This window comes from Astyanax mexicanus, chromosome 4 (assembly GCF_023375975.1).
Source record: "Astyanax mexicanus isolate ESR-SI-001 chromosome 4, AstMex3_surface, whole genome shotgun sequence".
NCBI classification, from domain to species: domain Eukaryota; kingdom Metazoa; phylum Chordata; class Actinopteri; order Characiformes; family Acestrorhamphidae; genus Astyanax; species Astyanax mexicanus.
In genome coordinates this window covers 47,973,819-47,990,692 of record NC_064411.1, presented here as the reverse complement: position 1 = coordinate 47,990,692, position 16,874 = coordinate 47,973,819, and the positions used below count along the sequence as shown (strand labels likewise).

The 16,874-nt window shown below is 36.6% G+C and overlaps 1 protein-coding gene across 1 annotated transcript; it reads left to right on the top strand.

Annotated features, from left to right (window-relative positions):
- Nucleotides 1–1,664: 1,664 nt before the first annotated feature.
- On the top strand, nucleotides 1,665–16,636 carry mau2 (MAU2 sister chromatid cohesion factor). Its single transcript, XM_022678911.2, has 19 exons — nucleotides 1,665–2,160; nucleotides 3,289–3,306; nucleotides 3,607–3,672; nucleotides 4,514–4,609; nucleotides 4,727–4,821; nucleotides 4,941–4,968; nucleotides 5,118–5,273; nucleotides 5,699–5,845; nucleotides 6,207–6,297; nucleotides 6,471–6,574; nucleotides 6,688–6,765; nucleotides 7,997–8,062; nucleotides 8,726–8,809; nucleotides 8,921–8,970; nucleotides 9,548–9,625; nucleotides 9,751–9,862; nucleotides 10,010–10,100; nucleotides 10,783–10,910; nucleotides 12,272–16,636. The coding sequence occupies exons 1-19, from the start codon at nucleotides 1,927–1,929 to the stop codon at nucleotides 12,344–12,346; spliced, it is 1,797 nt and encodes a 598-aa protein (XP_022534632.1). The 5' UTR covers nucleotides 1,665–1,926; the 3' UTR covers nucleotides 12,347–16,636.
- Nucleotides 16,637–16,874: the final 238 nt, after the last annotated feature.

The following is a 16,874-nucleotide window of genomic DNA, read 5'->3' as shown; positions in this document are numbered from 1 at the left end:
CACAACAATAGTAGAAATAGTACAAAACGAAGCCCCAGAAGCAGAGTTCATTTTTATTTCGCACATCATTGTGTGATGTTTGCTAATGCTGTCACCATTAAGTCTTGTTAGACTTTCACAAATGTGAGACCAATAGGCTACTGAGAAAGACTTTACTTTTAGTGCTGTGAAGATTTGGTTGCATTGAAATCAAATCATTTACTTTTATAGTGTTCATGCTTAGTGATGCTTGATGTCAACAGAGAATCAGACGAAACTGTAAGCAATAAAGGCAAAGAAAAACTCTCTCATAGCTAAAGGAGGAAGAAACCTTGGGAGGAAGCATAGCTAATATATAAGAAGGGCCCCATCCTCCTCTTGTCAGACAACTTATAAATTAATGTTAAAAAGTTATTATACATCCACATGAGTCACATACAGTTAGAAAATTTCTAATGAGAATTTATATAAACTTTAATGTAATTGGTAGTGGAGAGTTAACATATCAGAGGCAGGTGGCATATACTGGGCGGTGGGAAGCTGATCTGTGGTGGGTGACTGGGAAGCCTGACTTCCAAAGACTTCCATTGGTATGAGGCCAGACAGTTGGGCAGTCAGAGAAAGGCAGAAAGATGGAATAACTTTTGACTAGATTTATGGAGAACAGATAATATGCAACATTGTCAGTGTCTGGCTGCTGACCCTGGCAGATCTGATTTGGGGAAGAGCCAAAGGTCACATGCAACACTCAAACCCAACCCCAAGGTGTTGGTTGGATCCCTTACTTCAGAAAATGATAGTTATCTGTGTGTAGAACCACATTTATATAATGCCAGGTTGACCACCAGAGCGGTTAGATAGTGGATGACAATCCTAATGTGTACGGGGGCATTCCCAGATTATCATCCATCGGTATCAATAACTCAGAGAAAGGCAGAAGGATGGGATTTAACTAAGCAAATGATCTAGGGTTGCTGCAGTTGTTCAGGTCTAGGTTCAGCAACAGTATGTGCTTAAAGAATGAGGTCAGCCGACTACCTGAATATATTGAAGAACCAGGATATTCCATCAATGGATTTTTTTCATGCCTGATGGCACGGCCATATTTTAAAATGCTCTGGAGTTGTAAAAGAAATGGTTCAGGGAGCATGAGCATAATTTTTACACATATTGACCACCACAGAGTCCGGACCTTAACCTCATTGAGAATCTTTGGGATGTGCTGGAGAAGAGCTGCTTTGTGCAGCAGTCAGACTCTACCATCATCAATGCTGCTGCAAGATCTTGATGAAAATTAGTGCAACACTGGATTTAAATACGTCTTGTAACATTGCAGAAGCTTATTAAAAAAATGCCATAGTAAATGCGTACCACAATCAAAGCTAAAGGCGGTACAACCAAATAGTATATATAAATAAAACCATAACGATGAACAGAGTTGTTTTAATGTTTCAATTAATTCAATGTCCTTTTGGTATTATGAACTTTATATAAACACAAAAGGCATGTTACATTGGTAGTGAAGACCCAACAAATGATCTTTATCTATATGTCCTAAAAACTATGAAATCTCTCTGAATTCTTAATAAATGTCATTTCTATTGAATAACACTAAGAAACAGAGGATTGTATCACTAAAGGAGTGTGAATCTGCTTTCTGAATCTGGGGTGTCTGAGTGGGGGGACGGCGAAGAGCACTTTAGCTGCTTTTTACCCTTTTTTTACCAGGTTTAAAGGGGAAAAAATAAGCGAAATAGAGAGTACAGATAAATTGTAGATAGCTGAAGGACTCTGTGCGGGGGAAAGCAAGTTCTTAGAGTAGTTTAGAGGCTGGAAATGGGGGTAAAATCTTAGCTAGCGTCCCCTGAGTCCACTCCACTGAACTCTCGCCGCCTGTGCGGAGCTCCGTTCAGGCCGCGGCTTGTTTTTGTTGTTATTGTCGTCAAAATGGCGACTGGCGCTGAGGCCCCGGAGTCCTGGTACCTCGCCCTGCTCGGCTTCGCGGAACATTTTCGCACGTCGAGCCCACCTAAAATACGTCTGTGTGTGCACTGTCTCCAGGCTGTGCTTCAGTTTAAACCTTCGCAGAGGGTAGAAGCCCGAACGCACCTCCAGCTCGGCTCGGTCTTGTACCACCACACCAAGAACAGCGACTTGGCCCGGAGTCATTTGGAAAAAGCGGTAAGAGCAGATCAGGAAACACCGAGGATGCGGCGGAGAGGCGGGCGTGTAGGCCTCAGTGCAGAAAGTGCTGCTTTTTAGACTTTTGACTGTGTGAATTTTAAGATAGACACATTAAGTACGTTGTTTGGGGCGTAAACGATAATTACAGCTTATTTCTAGAGAGTATACACGTAAAACAAACCTAAATGTACCTATACAAGCTATATGTTCCTCTAAAGCTAGCATAAGCTAGCTACCATTCAAAAGCTAGCGCTAGTTAGCTTGTAGGTTATATATACACATCAGGGTATCTGCAGATCCTTAGCTGGCTAGCTAACTAGCTATATTACTCATATTCTTAGAAAATTAGGTTTTAAACGGTTTTAGCTTAAAATTAAGCTTGAATTAATGTTGAAATATCTTGAATACATCTTCCCAAAAGTCTTACACAACACAGAAAGTGAAGAAAATAGGTTTTATACTAACTTAAGCTAGCTAGCTTAGCTTAACATCTTTCAGATTTAGTTGTCGGTAACTTAAAGGCAGACTGAATTAAGTTAACCTAAGCTGACGTGATTTAACTAACAAATCAAGATAAATAACCCCAATTAATCATAATACCATATGTCTAATGGACCATAACTTAATTTTCTCGTGTGTGCTAAACAATTAACTAATTTATGCGTCTTTGAAATGTCGTTTTTGAATTTTTACTGGGGGAAATACAGAGATGTACGTTAGCTTACTCTAGTCTGTGAAGTTAATATTGGTGTTCCTTGCTTTTAAACATGTTCTTATTTTGTTATTTGTTGAGTGGAATTATAAAGTCTTAAACGTATAAAAAAAAAACCTTAATACTCCTGTATTCTCAGTGTATCTTATAGCTAGCTAGTTTAGCTAGCTATGCTACATTAGCCAGTCCCTAGCTAACTAATGTACTGTAAGTTAGTCCCAATATCATATTTGTGTATCATTTTTCACTCTTAACTGTTTCAATGTTAGTTACTTAGCTACTGTTGTTTATTTGAATGGTTTATGTGTGTAAATCTTAGCTGTTTTCGGTGATGTAAGTTAACTGTGTTTGCTTGCTAGCTAGGTACCTAATAACTAATTTATCTTTTTTTATTCTTTCTTTATCTCTTTCAGTGGTGCATCTCGCAACAAGTATCCTTTTGCAATGCATCTACAATGGAGAAAATCGCTTTATTTGGATGACTAGCTTTGTTATATGTATAAATGTCTGTATAATCAGTGTGTGCTTGTGCAAACTGTCAATTAGCTTCCAGTTTCACTGCCTAAAGCAGAACTCAAAAGGAAGGGTACAGATTATGGCTGAACTTTTTGTTTTCACAAGTAATGGCTTTCTTCAGTGTGTTTTTTTCAGTTCTTTCAGTTAAATAGCTGTCTGAGATTATAATCATGTCAGATCTGTAGTAAAAATATAACCTTAACCAGTGTTCTCAGGTCCCACAGTTTGAAGATGTTAAATTTGAGGCTGCCAGTCTCCTCTCGGAGCTCTATTGCCAACAGGTAAGAATTGTATTTTGTGTAATTTTGCGTAATGTATTGTGGACGGTTGCACTGTCTGCAGAAGTGTATGTATGCTTTTTTCTAAATTTACGTAACAAGGATGCTCTAGAACAGCGATTTACAACCCTGGTCCTGTTCCCAATGTACCTGATCTAACTTGTCAGCTAATTTACAAGCCCTTTCTGAGTTGATTCTGTATTCATGCAGTATCAGTGTTTGGGTAAATGCAAATTCTTGATTTGGAAGTTGCACCTTATCATTCCCTCAAGTCATTATTTGTTGTGGAAAATGGGGATATATTTCATATTCAAGAACAGAATCAATATTGGATGGTACTTAATCGTTTTTTTGTTTTGTTTGTTTGCTGCTGCAAATTATTTTAACCTGTAATCTATGTGCATTTAACATAATGTTGAGCAGTAAATGTGGTGTTTGAGATGGAAACACTACATTTTGTAGATTATGGGGTCCTCCAGAGTGAGAGTTGTGAACCACTGCTAGATCTAGATCACTCGCACATTAGTCTAAGATTACTGTCCCTGGACCCAAACTTTGGACATTAAAAGTCCACAGTTTATTGAATTGTAAATATTGTTGTTAATATTGATGAACAATAATAACAGCTGATTCAACAGATCTTCTGATCTTACTGATTCTCTTGTGGCTGAATTTCATCAAATTCTTACAGTGATGTTACAGCATATACACTTCTGGGCAAGTTTCACATTATATTTTGTTACTGCAGTGAAGGGGGGTAAAGTCATTGTTAATACCCTTTATGTTCATTGAGTAGGTGTCTATATCTGAGAAATTCCATGTCATTTTATTCCTTTCTTGACAGAATTTGGTTGATTCTGCTAAGCCTTTACTACGCAAAGCCATTCAGATCTCCCAGCAGACTCCATATTGGCACTGCAGATTGTTATTCCAGCTAGCAGTAAGTGATGGCATGCATTCCTTTACATCATTTTTTGCAATGTTTTAACAGCAAGTGAAACATTTCAAGGCTTTATCTTGAGCATCTGTGTTTTTCTTCTTCTTTACTTTCTTGTAGCAACTGCACACACTAGAGAAGGACTTGGTGTCTGCGTGTGACCTGTTGGGTGTAGGTGCAGAATATGCCAGAGTCGTGGGATCAGAATATACCAGGCATGGATTATCATATTATAAAACAGTCTAGAAAAATATATTTTTTATATAAATGAAGTAAGTCTAATTTTATAATGTTTTCTTTGTAATTAAATGTGCTTTGATTTTTTTCTCCACAGAGCGCTGTTTCTTTTGAGCAAAGGGATGGTAAGTATATTTGTATTTAGAGCATCAAATCAAATGTAACAACATTTACTTTTGTTAAAATTTGCTTTTTTTTTATTGTAACAGTTGTTGTGAACCGGTGCAGTAAATTGTATTTTGAATATTTAGTTTATATGTTTGTGTGTATTTAGCTGCTGCTGATGGAGCGTAAGCTGCAGGAGGTACACCCTTTGCTCACGTTGTGTGGGCAGATTGTGGAGAATTGGCAAGGAAACCCCATACAGAAGGAGTCCCTCCGGGTGTTTTTCCTAGTGCTCCAGGTTACACATTACTTGGACGCTGGACAGGTCAGTGCTTTTTCAAAAGTAAAGGTGTACATGGATAATAGTTGAGATGATTTTGGGGAGGTGCACTTTTTAAGGACGTATGTTTAGCATTATTTCAAGTAAAGTTCTTTTTTTTATTGTTAATTTTGTATATTTATTATTAGTAACCAGAAGAAAACCCACATATATGTAGTATTTTTGTCTTTTATTTATCAAGCCTCTCAGCTTAGATTATTTCTTTTCTTTCTTTTTTTTTTTTGACAACAATTTTAATCTAAAGTAAAAAAAAATACCGAATTCTTAGTTTTAAAGGTTTTTAAAAAGCAGGTTTTTGTTTGGGCAGCTTCAGGTTGTGTGTTTTGAATTGCAAAATTCAATTGACATTTATGCAAAATAAGAAGTGAATATATTCTGCATAAGCCTTACGTCGGTATTTTATTGTTTAGGTGAAAAGCGTAAAGCCATGTTTGAAGCAGCTGCAGCAGTGTATTCAGACCATCTCAACACTTCATGATGATGAAATCCTGCCCAGTAACCCTGCAGATCTTTTCCACTGGCTGCCGAAGGAGCATATGTGTGTGCTTGTCTACCTGGTATGTCTCTGTCACACACACCCACAGAAACAAGTTTGATTTGCATAGTTTCATTGTGATTTTTTTTTAATTATTTATTTTTATTTTTTTATTACTATTATTTTACTATAGGAATATATAATGTGTGTAATCTAAATTGACAAATTAGTTGTTTGGTGATACCTTTGCATAATGTTTAATATTTTATTTATTTATCCATATCTAATAATGTGTTGCATTTGTTTTTTCTTTCTGTTTTGTTTGTGGAAAGACTGCAATTTGACCAAATTTGCTTCTTCTGTTCTGTAAGCCTGAAATTAGAAACGGTCTCCTCTAAGAACTTCTTACAATGTCTGTTTTTTTTTTTGTTGTGTGTGTGTAGGTGACGGTCATGCATTCAATGCAGGCTGGCTACTTGGAAAAGGCACAGAAGTACACAGATAAAGCTCTCATGCAACTAGAGAAACTAAAAAGTGAGTTAAACATAACATTAAAATAAAACGTCATGCCTCTGTCTTCTTTTAAATATATAAAATGACAAGTCTTCTATATGTCACTATCTGGATGTCTGCTGTTAATTGCAACACTGTTTTTTATGGAGGTTTTATATCTTTTTGATTGGCTTTGTGTTTTTTTCCATCCTCAGTGTTGGACTGCAGTCCAATCCTCTCTTCATTCCAAGTCATCCTGCTGGAGCACATCATCATGTGTCGCCTGGTTACAGGCCACAAGGCGACGGCACTGCAGGAGGTCTGCTTACAGTTCTGCTCTCATACCTGTGTTTTATTGTGTTTATTAGTTTGTTTGCCTGCTTGTTTGTTACTAATTATTATTATTATTTATTATTATTATTATTCGTTTAGATCTCTCAGGTGTGTCAGCTGTGCCAGCAGTCTCCTCGCTTGTTCTCCAACCATGCTGCCCAGCTCCATACTCTATTAGTGAGTACACAGCTTGTGGATTTTTTTTTTGATATGCTGACTTTTTTTACCGATTTTGATATTTATTTTAGCTTCATACTGTGATAGTTATTTATTTATTTGTTTATTTTATTTTACTTTATTTTATTCGTTTTTTTTCCAGTAGAGTGATACATTGTTAGTGTGATGCAGATTGTGCTTCCCAGAAAACTTAAATGTTTATGGAACACTGACAAAGTATTGGATAAGTTTTAATATTTGCAACTACCGATACATTTTGTTTGTAAATTAATATACATTTTGTACTACCAGTCAAAAATTTGGACACATCTTTTCATTCAATGCATTTTTCCTACATTGTAAATTTAATACTGAAGTGATCCAGACTATGAAGGAAACATAAGGAATTGTGAAATACACTTAAAAGTGTTAAACAAACCTAGATAGGTGTGCCTATCTAGGGTGCTGTTAACTTATGGTTTCTGAGGCTGGTAACTCTGATATACTTAACTTGGCAACAGAGGAAACTCTTGGTCTTCCTTTCACGGGGTGTTCCTGAAGAGAGCCAGTTTCAGCATAACATTTTTGATGGTCTTTGCAGCTGCACTTGAGGCTACTTTCAAAACTCTTCAAATATTTCCAAATGACTGACCATCATTTCTTAAAGTAATAATGGAGTTTTTTTTCTTTACTTAGTTGAGTAGTTCTTGCCATAATATATGGATTAGATCATTACTCAAATAGAGCTATTCACCCTATACCAACTCTACCTCTTCACAACTTTACAACTGATGCTCTCAAACACATTAAGAGGAAAGAAATTAAAGTAATTAACTCTTGACTAGTTCAGCACAGCTGTTAACTAAAAGCCATTCCAGGTGACTCTACTTCATAAAGCTCTGATGACTGAGCTGTCATCTGTGCAAGAGGTGCTACTTTGAAGAATGTAAAATATAAAACACATTCTGGTTTGTTTAACCCTTTTTTTTGTTTACTAAGTAATTCCATGATTTTTTTATTTAAGATGTTTCCACACATTTGACTGGTACTGTATCTATAAGCATTTTGATTTTTTTTTTTTTGCTTAACATCTAGCAACATCTAGCGCTATTTGTTAGATCTAGTATTGTTCCTTTTCTAATTCTGTTTAATTGATGTTTTTTAAGTATTGTGTCCCATCACTAGAACACTTACTTGGCAATATGTGTCTTGCTTGCATTGATGTTAAATTTGTTTTTCTTTGTCTTTCTAGGGTTTGTACTGCATTTCAGTGAATTGCATGGACAATGCAGAGGCTCAGTTCACTACAGCGTTGCGGGTGAGTGCTCACTTTTAGTCAGTTTTCTGAAACTGTGACTGTCTACAGCTGAAAGATCAGTCATTCTGAAAGATCTGCTCAACTTTAAACACACCCGTCTATTTACAAACTAAAAGCTTTAAACTCTATTAGTATTCACCAGCTCTGTTTCACTTTTGGTTTGACCCACAATAGCTTTTTATGCTGTGTATATTAGATGTGCTCAGTGCTGCACTGTAATTAAGTGTGTTTTCCTTTTGGTTTCAGTCACACAAAAATAAACATTTGAGTAGTAAAGTATATTTGAGTAGTATAATATATTGGCCAAAAGTACATCAGCTTCATTTGGTTACTTGCCTAGAACTCAGACGAGAGGGAAATACATATGATGTGCCGAAAGTCATGAGATGTGTTCTCTCAGGGGAGAGTTTGAAAATCCCCACACCTATATAAGTTGTGAGGTGTTATCTTGTGAGTGAGACTGAACACTAAACAGTGGTAAGGCAAATGTGAATTATTGGCAGTCAAGCAAATGCTGATAGTGGGTGCCATATGAGTGGAAAATCAGAACAAAGCTTTTATCCGTTCGCACAACAAAATTATGTTTCAGAAGTTTTTAAAGACACTGCTAAGGAAGCCTTATTTACTTACTCACTTTGAAAACTCGTCTTTATATCTTAACAGCTCACTTCACACCAGGAGTTGTGGACCTTCATCGTGACCAACCTGGCCAGTGTATACATTAGAGAGGGCAACCGACACCAAGAGGTCAGTCAATACATTGTTATTCTACAACACAATAAAAACACATTATTTTCTCTCAGAATGTATTACCAAACATTTTTTTTGACTGGGTTAATTTTTCTCTCTGCTGTACAGCTTTATAGCCTACTAGAGAGAATAAACCCTGACCATAACTTTCCTGTGAGGTAAGATTTTTTTTTTCTGTAACTGACTTTCATGTACTAAAATGTTTGAAATGTAATGGGGAAAAAATAAATAAAAACAAAGTGCTCTAAAGCGCTGCCACTATGATCTGGAGGTCGCAGATTCAAACCCCCCGCTCATGCAGCTGTGCCATCAGCTGCCAGCGCTCAGAGGGAGCAAAATTGGCCTCGATCCCTCCGGGTGGGTAGATGGCGCTCTCTCCCCACATCACTAAAGGTTGATGTCCGCTGCACAGGGCGTCTGTGAGCTGATGTATCGGAACTGAGTCGCTGTGCTTTACTCCAAGCGCGCTGGCTGCTCGTCAATGCTGCCTCAGCAGCAGCTCAAAAAGAAGCAGTGGCTGACTTCACATGTATCAGAGGAGGCATGTGCTAGTCTTCACCGTCCTGGTGTGTTGGGGCATCACTAGTGATGGGGGGAGTCCTAGTGAGTGGGTTGGGTAACTGGCTGAGCAAAATTGGGGAGAATATGAGGTAAAAAAAAAAAACAGTGTTGACTATTGTAAAACTTGTTTTTTTTTAAACCAAGCATTTTAAGTCTTATAACTCTCCTTTGCAGTTCTCATTGTCTGCGGGCTGCAGCCTTTTATATTCGAGGACTCCTCTCCTTCTTCCAGGGACGCTACAATGAGGCCAAGTGAGTTTACATCTCTTCTTGATCTGAATCCACTTTTTTTTTTAATGGCCAAGTGCTAAATTGTTATTCGCTTTATGTATGATTTATTAAACTTAACTTGTGTATCTATTTGTTTGTGTGTGTAGACGTTTCCTGCGTGAGACCCTAAAGATGTCCAATGCAGAGGATCTGAATCGGCTGACCGCATGCTCTCTTGTTCTTCTTGGACACATATTTTATGTCCTTGGAAACCACAGGGTGATTATTATGTCCTAATAATGTATATTTAATTGTATGATTTCTCTCCTTAAAGTCAAGATATGTAAGGTAGAATATATTATGCATAAGATGCAGCAGTGTGTCGTGGAAGTGTCTTTTAGCATAGTTTGTGTTCCTCTTTTCCAGGAAAGCAACAACATGGTGGTCCCAGCCATGCAGCTGGCCAGCAAGATTCCTGATATGTCTGTTCAACTCTGGTCATCTGCTCTTCTCAAAGGTAAGCACCTTTCACCACCAATCACTTTAGAATACAATTTTGAAACCCAATGATCTCATAGTCAGGGTTCGTACAGTGATGGGAAAAACCTGGGAAATTAGCGAATTTGAACATAGCAATTTCCAGTCCTGGATAAATTTTGGAAAGATAAAAACACCCATAAAGTTTTCAATAAGTCATAAAAAATTGAACTCTTTTTTTCTGTTTATCGACTGAGAATTTAAAAAAATTATATATATAAAATAATTCTGACTCGAGTTTTAGCTGCACTCTAGCTGTAAATTCACACAGAGAAAAATGATAATTTAATGCTCCCCATCTTCATTCAGACAAATATAAGACATAGATGTGCAGAAATGTTATTCAGCTAGTAAAATGTGTGATATTTCAATTTGTTTTTTCATCCATTTTAGGGAAGATAAAGGCTTACTATAATCAGTTTGTACATGGATTGTTTTGTTTGGATGTTTTAAAGACCATATGGTCATGAGAATTTGCAGCGAAGGCTGGGAAAAGTCATGAAAAAGTCATGGAAATGTATTTATTAAAAAGTGGATAAACCCTGCATAGTGCATCCTAATGTTTGTTTTTCTCCAGTCATTTAAAACTTGCAAAACTGTATCATACTGAATTGATTTTGAATTATGAGAAAAAACTGTTGCACCCATTTCCTCCTGTTTAGATCTGAATAAAGCCTGTGGGAACACAATAGATGCTCATGAGGCGGCTCAGATGCACCAAAACTTCTCTCAGCAGCTACTGCAGGATCACATAGCTGCCTGCAGCCTGCCTGAACACAACCTCATAAGTGTAAGTGCTTTCTGACCTCTACAGAGCATTGTATGTTGTATCAATGTCATTATTGGTTTCTGAGTGGTGCAGCAATCAAAGCGGTGACCTCATCTTTCAAAGACTCCCCAGTAATTCCATAGCCGTTCATTGGCCTTATTCTTTTGGCTCAGAACTACCAAATAGTTAGCGTTTTTGCTGCATTGAGCTGTTTAGAGTGGAGTTGCATGGGAAACCAATAGCCAGTTTTCATTTCATACTGTCACACAGCTATTAAAGGAGAAATCTGATGTGAAATGGGATATATTGAACCATAATGACAAGTACAAGCTACTGTTGAATTTATTAAAAACACTATACACACACAGTACCTTCAGGAAGTTCTCCAGATGCTGCCACTTATAAATTAAGTCATGATAAGTTGATAATCCATGGAAATGCATGAATTCCAGCTGTTACTGAAAATATCTCTAAAATATTTATGCATTTCCACAGAGTTTCCACTGAATTGTGCTATCTGATCCCCCTTATTACATATTTGTTCAGTCGACTTATTCTAGCTTAATTTCAGAAGTGTACTTTCAAAGCTCTCAGTGCCTCGTTTTTAATATCAGGGCCCTCAGAATTCACTTCATGAAGTGCGGAGATACTTTGAGCTTGTTAATGGTGTAAAAATAGCTATTTCTTTGCATGTGTAATGCTATGCCCCCATCACTAGGTTGTCTAGTGTCTCTGGAAGTTATAAACATGTATCAATCAATCAGTCAACCTTTATTTTAACTCGGAAGTACATTAAGGGCAACCCTCATTTTCAGTGTAGCCGAACATTTACAAATACATTGACATGGATTGACATAACAAAGAAAATGGTAAGTACATTTAATCAGTTTAATATAACAGTAAATAAATGATGAAAAGTAGCTAAAAATACAAATATAATAATATAAAAAAACAATAAAACTTAATATGATAATATTAATACAAAAAAGTTAAAATTAAGCAAAAACTTAATTTACATAGTACAATAAAAATATATAAAAAAAAGATAAAATAAGAATAATAAAAATATAAAAATGACAATAAAAGAAACTAATCAAAATGAGTTAAAAAGCAATAATACGAAAATATAAAAAATATGTTTAATATCTGATATCTGCATCGGCCCAGAATTCCCTCATTGGTGGATCCCTATAATGTTTCAAACTCTGGCTCGCAGCTTATGACTGTATGGGACAATATTTTCAGATATTTTTTTTTAACATTCTATATCATGTTTTAGGATGCATGTTAAACTGATTGAATTTAGCTATGCAGATGTATTTGATGCATAGTAACTCATATTAACTACATATTTTCTGTGTGTACTTCTATGTGTATTGCAGTGGACAGACGGACCTCCACCCGTCCAGATCCAAGCTCAGAACGGACCCACAACCAGCCTGGCCAGCCTGCTTTGAATATACAATACACACTTTACACACAGATACACATCATCCATTTACACACACACATATACACATACACACACCTCACTCACTGTGAGCACACAAATTGTACATACAGGTCAGCCTCCTCTGAGCCCTCACAAACACACACACACACATGTACATGCACTCGCTCACACACATACTCACACTCACATGCACATTACAACTCAAAAGGAGAGAGGACTCCTCTGCCTTCGACCTGCAGATTTTATCTTGTATTTTTCAGATTTTAACTTATTCTTATTGAACATGTATGCTGTTGGGACGCTGAGATTTTTCATTCATTCAGTCTTGGAGAAAGGCTGGGGCGTTAAGTCCTGAGTACTATAGGCACGAATAGTCTAGTTTAGTGCTTATGAACCTCCACACACGGCAAATAGAAAAGAAACCTTTAAATAAAACTGAGAAGAGGCTTGTAGTATTGTAATATTTTATTTGGCTGATTGGTTACCAGGCAGATGCTATTTTTATGGATATCTTTGGTGACTCTACTAGAAAGAAGTTCCTCTTCTTCATATCGGTGAGAACTTCACTTTACGTCTGATTGGCCTCCTCTGCCAAGTGTGTATGTTCATGTACGAACTCAGTTTGGAAGACCCTTCCAACAGACCAGTCTGTTTTTTTGTCTTTTGTTTTTTTTTTTGTTTTTTTTCTCTCCATTGTCATAATTATTAACATTTAAAAAATATATTTAATTCCAGCGCATTATTCATTACCTTAACCAGATTGGGCTAAACATACTGCGATGTGTGTCGTCGGCTTTGCAATGAAACAGTAGGTATGGTTGGGGTGGGTTAAGATTAGGCTCTACCTGGAAGCAGGACAATGATTATCAGGCCAACTTGTTCAATTTATGTAAATCTAGAGCTGATCCTAAATTAAATGATTTGGAGTAATCTAGTGTTTTTCAACCTAATCTTTCTGCCTGTAACATCTGTAGCATACAGTTGATTTACTATGGATGATAAAAGTGCAAATATTTTAGATATTAAAGACGGATGCTTTGCTCTTAAAGAAAGTTTTATCTAAACTAACTGTATAGTATAGACATCAGGCTCTTTATCCTTTAACACTTTAAATGTACAAAATAGCAAAAAAAAATTCAAATTGAATTTTGGCCTCCTAAAATATTATCATTTAAAATCCAAATATTTTATGAAAACATTCAGGCACTTGTTGCTGTACTGTTTGAAAGTGTTTTTATAATAAATGTTTCCCTGTACACTGACATACCAGAAGTTATGGGACAGGATTTTGCCACATCCCACGGAAGTTAATGCCACACTGATCTGCATTATATGTGTGTGGAATCTTCTGCATTAAATCTGGGTGTGATTTTAGCCAGACACCACTGGTCAAGATCATTAGCAAACTTACATTAATTGCAGTAATAACACACTGGCCGGATAACGAGAGAGCACCTCACAGCTTGCACAGGTTTGGGTTTTCTTAAGCACTTTGTGATCAGTTTATATCCTGTGATCTACAGTATGATGCAGATGTGATGCAGATGATATTTATTGAAAAACACTGGTCTATACTTATTTGATTTAGATCTAAAGTTGGCCTGTATCCAGTCCCCTGTATTTAAAGCCTTGCATGTAAATAACGACAGGTAGAGCTCCAGAGCAGAAAAGCAGTGTTGCCCAGTCAGAACAGGCTGAAGGATATGCAGAGATACAATATTCAGTCAGAACAGGAAGAGAGCTCGCAAGGGCAGCTAAACACTGAAAGGCAATTGATTCAGATAATTAATTGATAGCAGAATATCAGTTGTCGTTGCACCTGGGGTCAGTATGAGTCGTCTCTTTAATGCTGTCTAATCCACATCTCTCTAAGTATTGTTTCAGCATTGTGAGATATATATATATTTCTTTCTCTCTTTTGTCCTATTTCATCATTTATTTTTTTAACTGTATCTAAGATGAGTAACTAAATGCATAGTAATCTTGTTTTTCTTTGTTTTGTTTTTTGTTTTTCGTTTTCACAGTTTATGTCTCGTGAGGGGTATTCTGAAGTATGTATAGAATTTTTCTATTTTGAGAGCTGCAGATACTTTCAGAGCAGCATCTTAAATTTCTTTACCAATGACAGTTTTAGTAAAAAAATAAAATAAAGAAACATTTTGGCAATGCGGTTTTAAGGAAATGCTGTCGGATATATAGAAACAAAGGCGGACATGGTTATAGTTTAGGCAGTTTTGGTCTTCAAATTGCAATTGTTAGATCAGGAGTGGGCAGTTCCTGTGCTGAAGGGGGCTGGATTCCAGCATAGTTTTTTGTTTTTTTGCTTTTCCGGTTTAAACATACCCGATTCAAATCTCTTGTTAATTATCAGGTTTACTAGGTCTTCGGCTGTGTTCAGACTACAGGCAAATCAGATTTGTTTCTCAAATCAGATCTGTTGAGATGATGTTTTTTGCAAGTGATCAGATCGGATTTGTGTGAGAGATGAGAAGAGGATGCATCTGTACAAGTCTGATTTTAATTATATTTCAAACCACCGGACATCATGTGGTTTGTAGCTGTAAGTCTATCAAAATTTAACCTGGATGGAGTATAGATATCCCAAAATTATGATTTGGCCTTGCAAATATTCTACGTTCACACAACAGGTAAAAGTGGCCAAATCCATTATTTATTTTAGGCTGTTGATCTGACTTCTGGCTCATGATTTGTAATTGGCACACGTGCAATAGAACAGTGCTTCACATTAAGTTTCACTTTAATCCTTTTCAGAATCTCAGGAGCAGTGAATTACGACTGCAGCTGAGCTAACCACCAAAACGTTCCTCCAGCTCGTTGGAAAGAGCATGTTATTCGGCCATAGACAGGTTTTTATTTTGTAATTTTCATTTGACGCTGAAGCATCAATCTCAAGCTGCATTTGGATGATTTATTAGTGACCCAAATCGAAAATAAAAAATGTCAGATTTACGTTTTTTTCAGCTGGACAAATGACAAAAAAGATCGGATTTTAGTCAGGTTTATTGGCTGTGTAAACGTAGCCATAGGGTCTTCAAAGTGACTCAAATCTGATTTCAAAGACTGAATATGGCTGCTCAAACTGAAGTCAAATTTAATAAGTTTCTCATATCAGATCTGTTGAGATGACCATCTGCACTGTTGTTGGCAATTGATCAGATGAGATTTGTTTCTCTGGACATCACAAACATTTGGGTTGCTGTGGTATTGAGGTTGACGTCAGTAACTGACCTTTAGTGCTTTTCTTGGACCCCTGCTCTCTCCCTGTCGCACTGTGACACCAAAGACGTGCTATTTCAGTTTGAGCGTCCAGACTAAGAAGCGTCTGTACAAATCAGATTTCAGTTAAATAAAAATAATAATAAATTGCATTGCAAACCACCTTTAAACGTGACTTTGATCTGATTTGCAAACATCGTATTTCATCTGATTTCTAGCTGTTCAATTTTTTTTTTATCTTAATGCAATCTACGTAGACCAGAAATCAGATTTGGGCTGGCAGTCTGAACATGGCGCAAGAGCAAAGATATCAGTGAACAAGGCTGGACTCCGGCCCCTTTTGCTTACCCCTGTGTAATTGTTTAAAAGCCTTCAAAAATAGGATTGTCATTACTTGCCTAAAAGCACCAGCGTACTATTTCTCAAATAACAGGGCTTTATGTTTGGTCTAATAGTTTTTATCCCCCTTATTATTACACATGCTTTAGGCTTGAATCACCCAAAAAAAAGTTTTGTTGATGTGGTTAGAGTGTGGCAGCAACTGCAGCCAGCAGATGGCACTATAGGGTCACGTATAACTACATGCGCTTCGATCAGCACTGAACTAACTGTCTGATAAGCAGGAGTTTTAGGGTGGCTGGCTGATCCCCAGATTCAGATTCCTGCAGTGAAGTCTAATCTAAGATCAGATCTTCGGTCCTGAAGAGTGAAGATCTAATATAAGGTCCTGGTACAGTCTCATATTAAGTGTGTATAAAGGGGAAAGAAGCGTTCCAGATTCTCTGATTCCATTCTTAACACAAAACCTTTCATAAAACATGCTAGTAAATATATTCATATTATTCTTTATCTTGATTGACGCCCATAACACTTTCTGTTCTTTCCCTCTCAAAGACACTGTATTTTTTGTACTGATATATCACTATGCTTTTTTTTTTGTTTGTTTTATATAACTTTTATCCACTGTACAAACCCAGTCAAAAAGGTTTCTTTAAGGTATTTTTACCCCCTGCCCTCTTTTCTGTAGTTTTAACAAATAAATTCATTTATTACGTTTCTTTTTTTGTAAAGTTTGAATATTTATGTACTGCATTTATCCATATTATAATCTTTGTCATTTTGATTCATCAGATTTCAAAAACCCTTTGCATAAATGTTACAAAAAACGCACTGTGTTTATTTCTGTGTCCCGCTTGGAACATCTTATTTAGGTTAGGTTTAGGAATATGACACAACTGTTTAGCTCAACTTAAGCTGTTTTCACTTTTTAACATAATTTGAACTTGATAGATGTA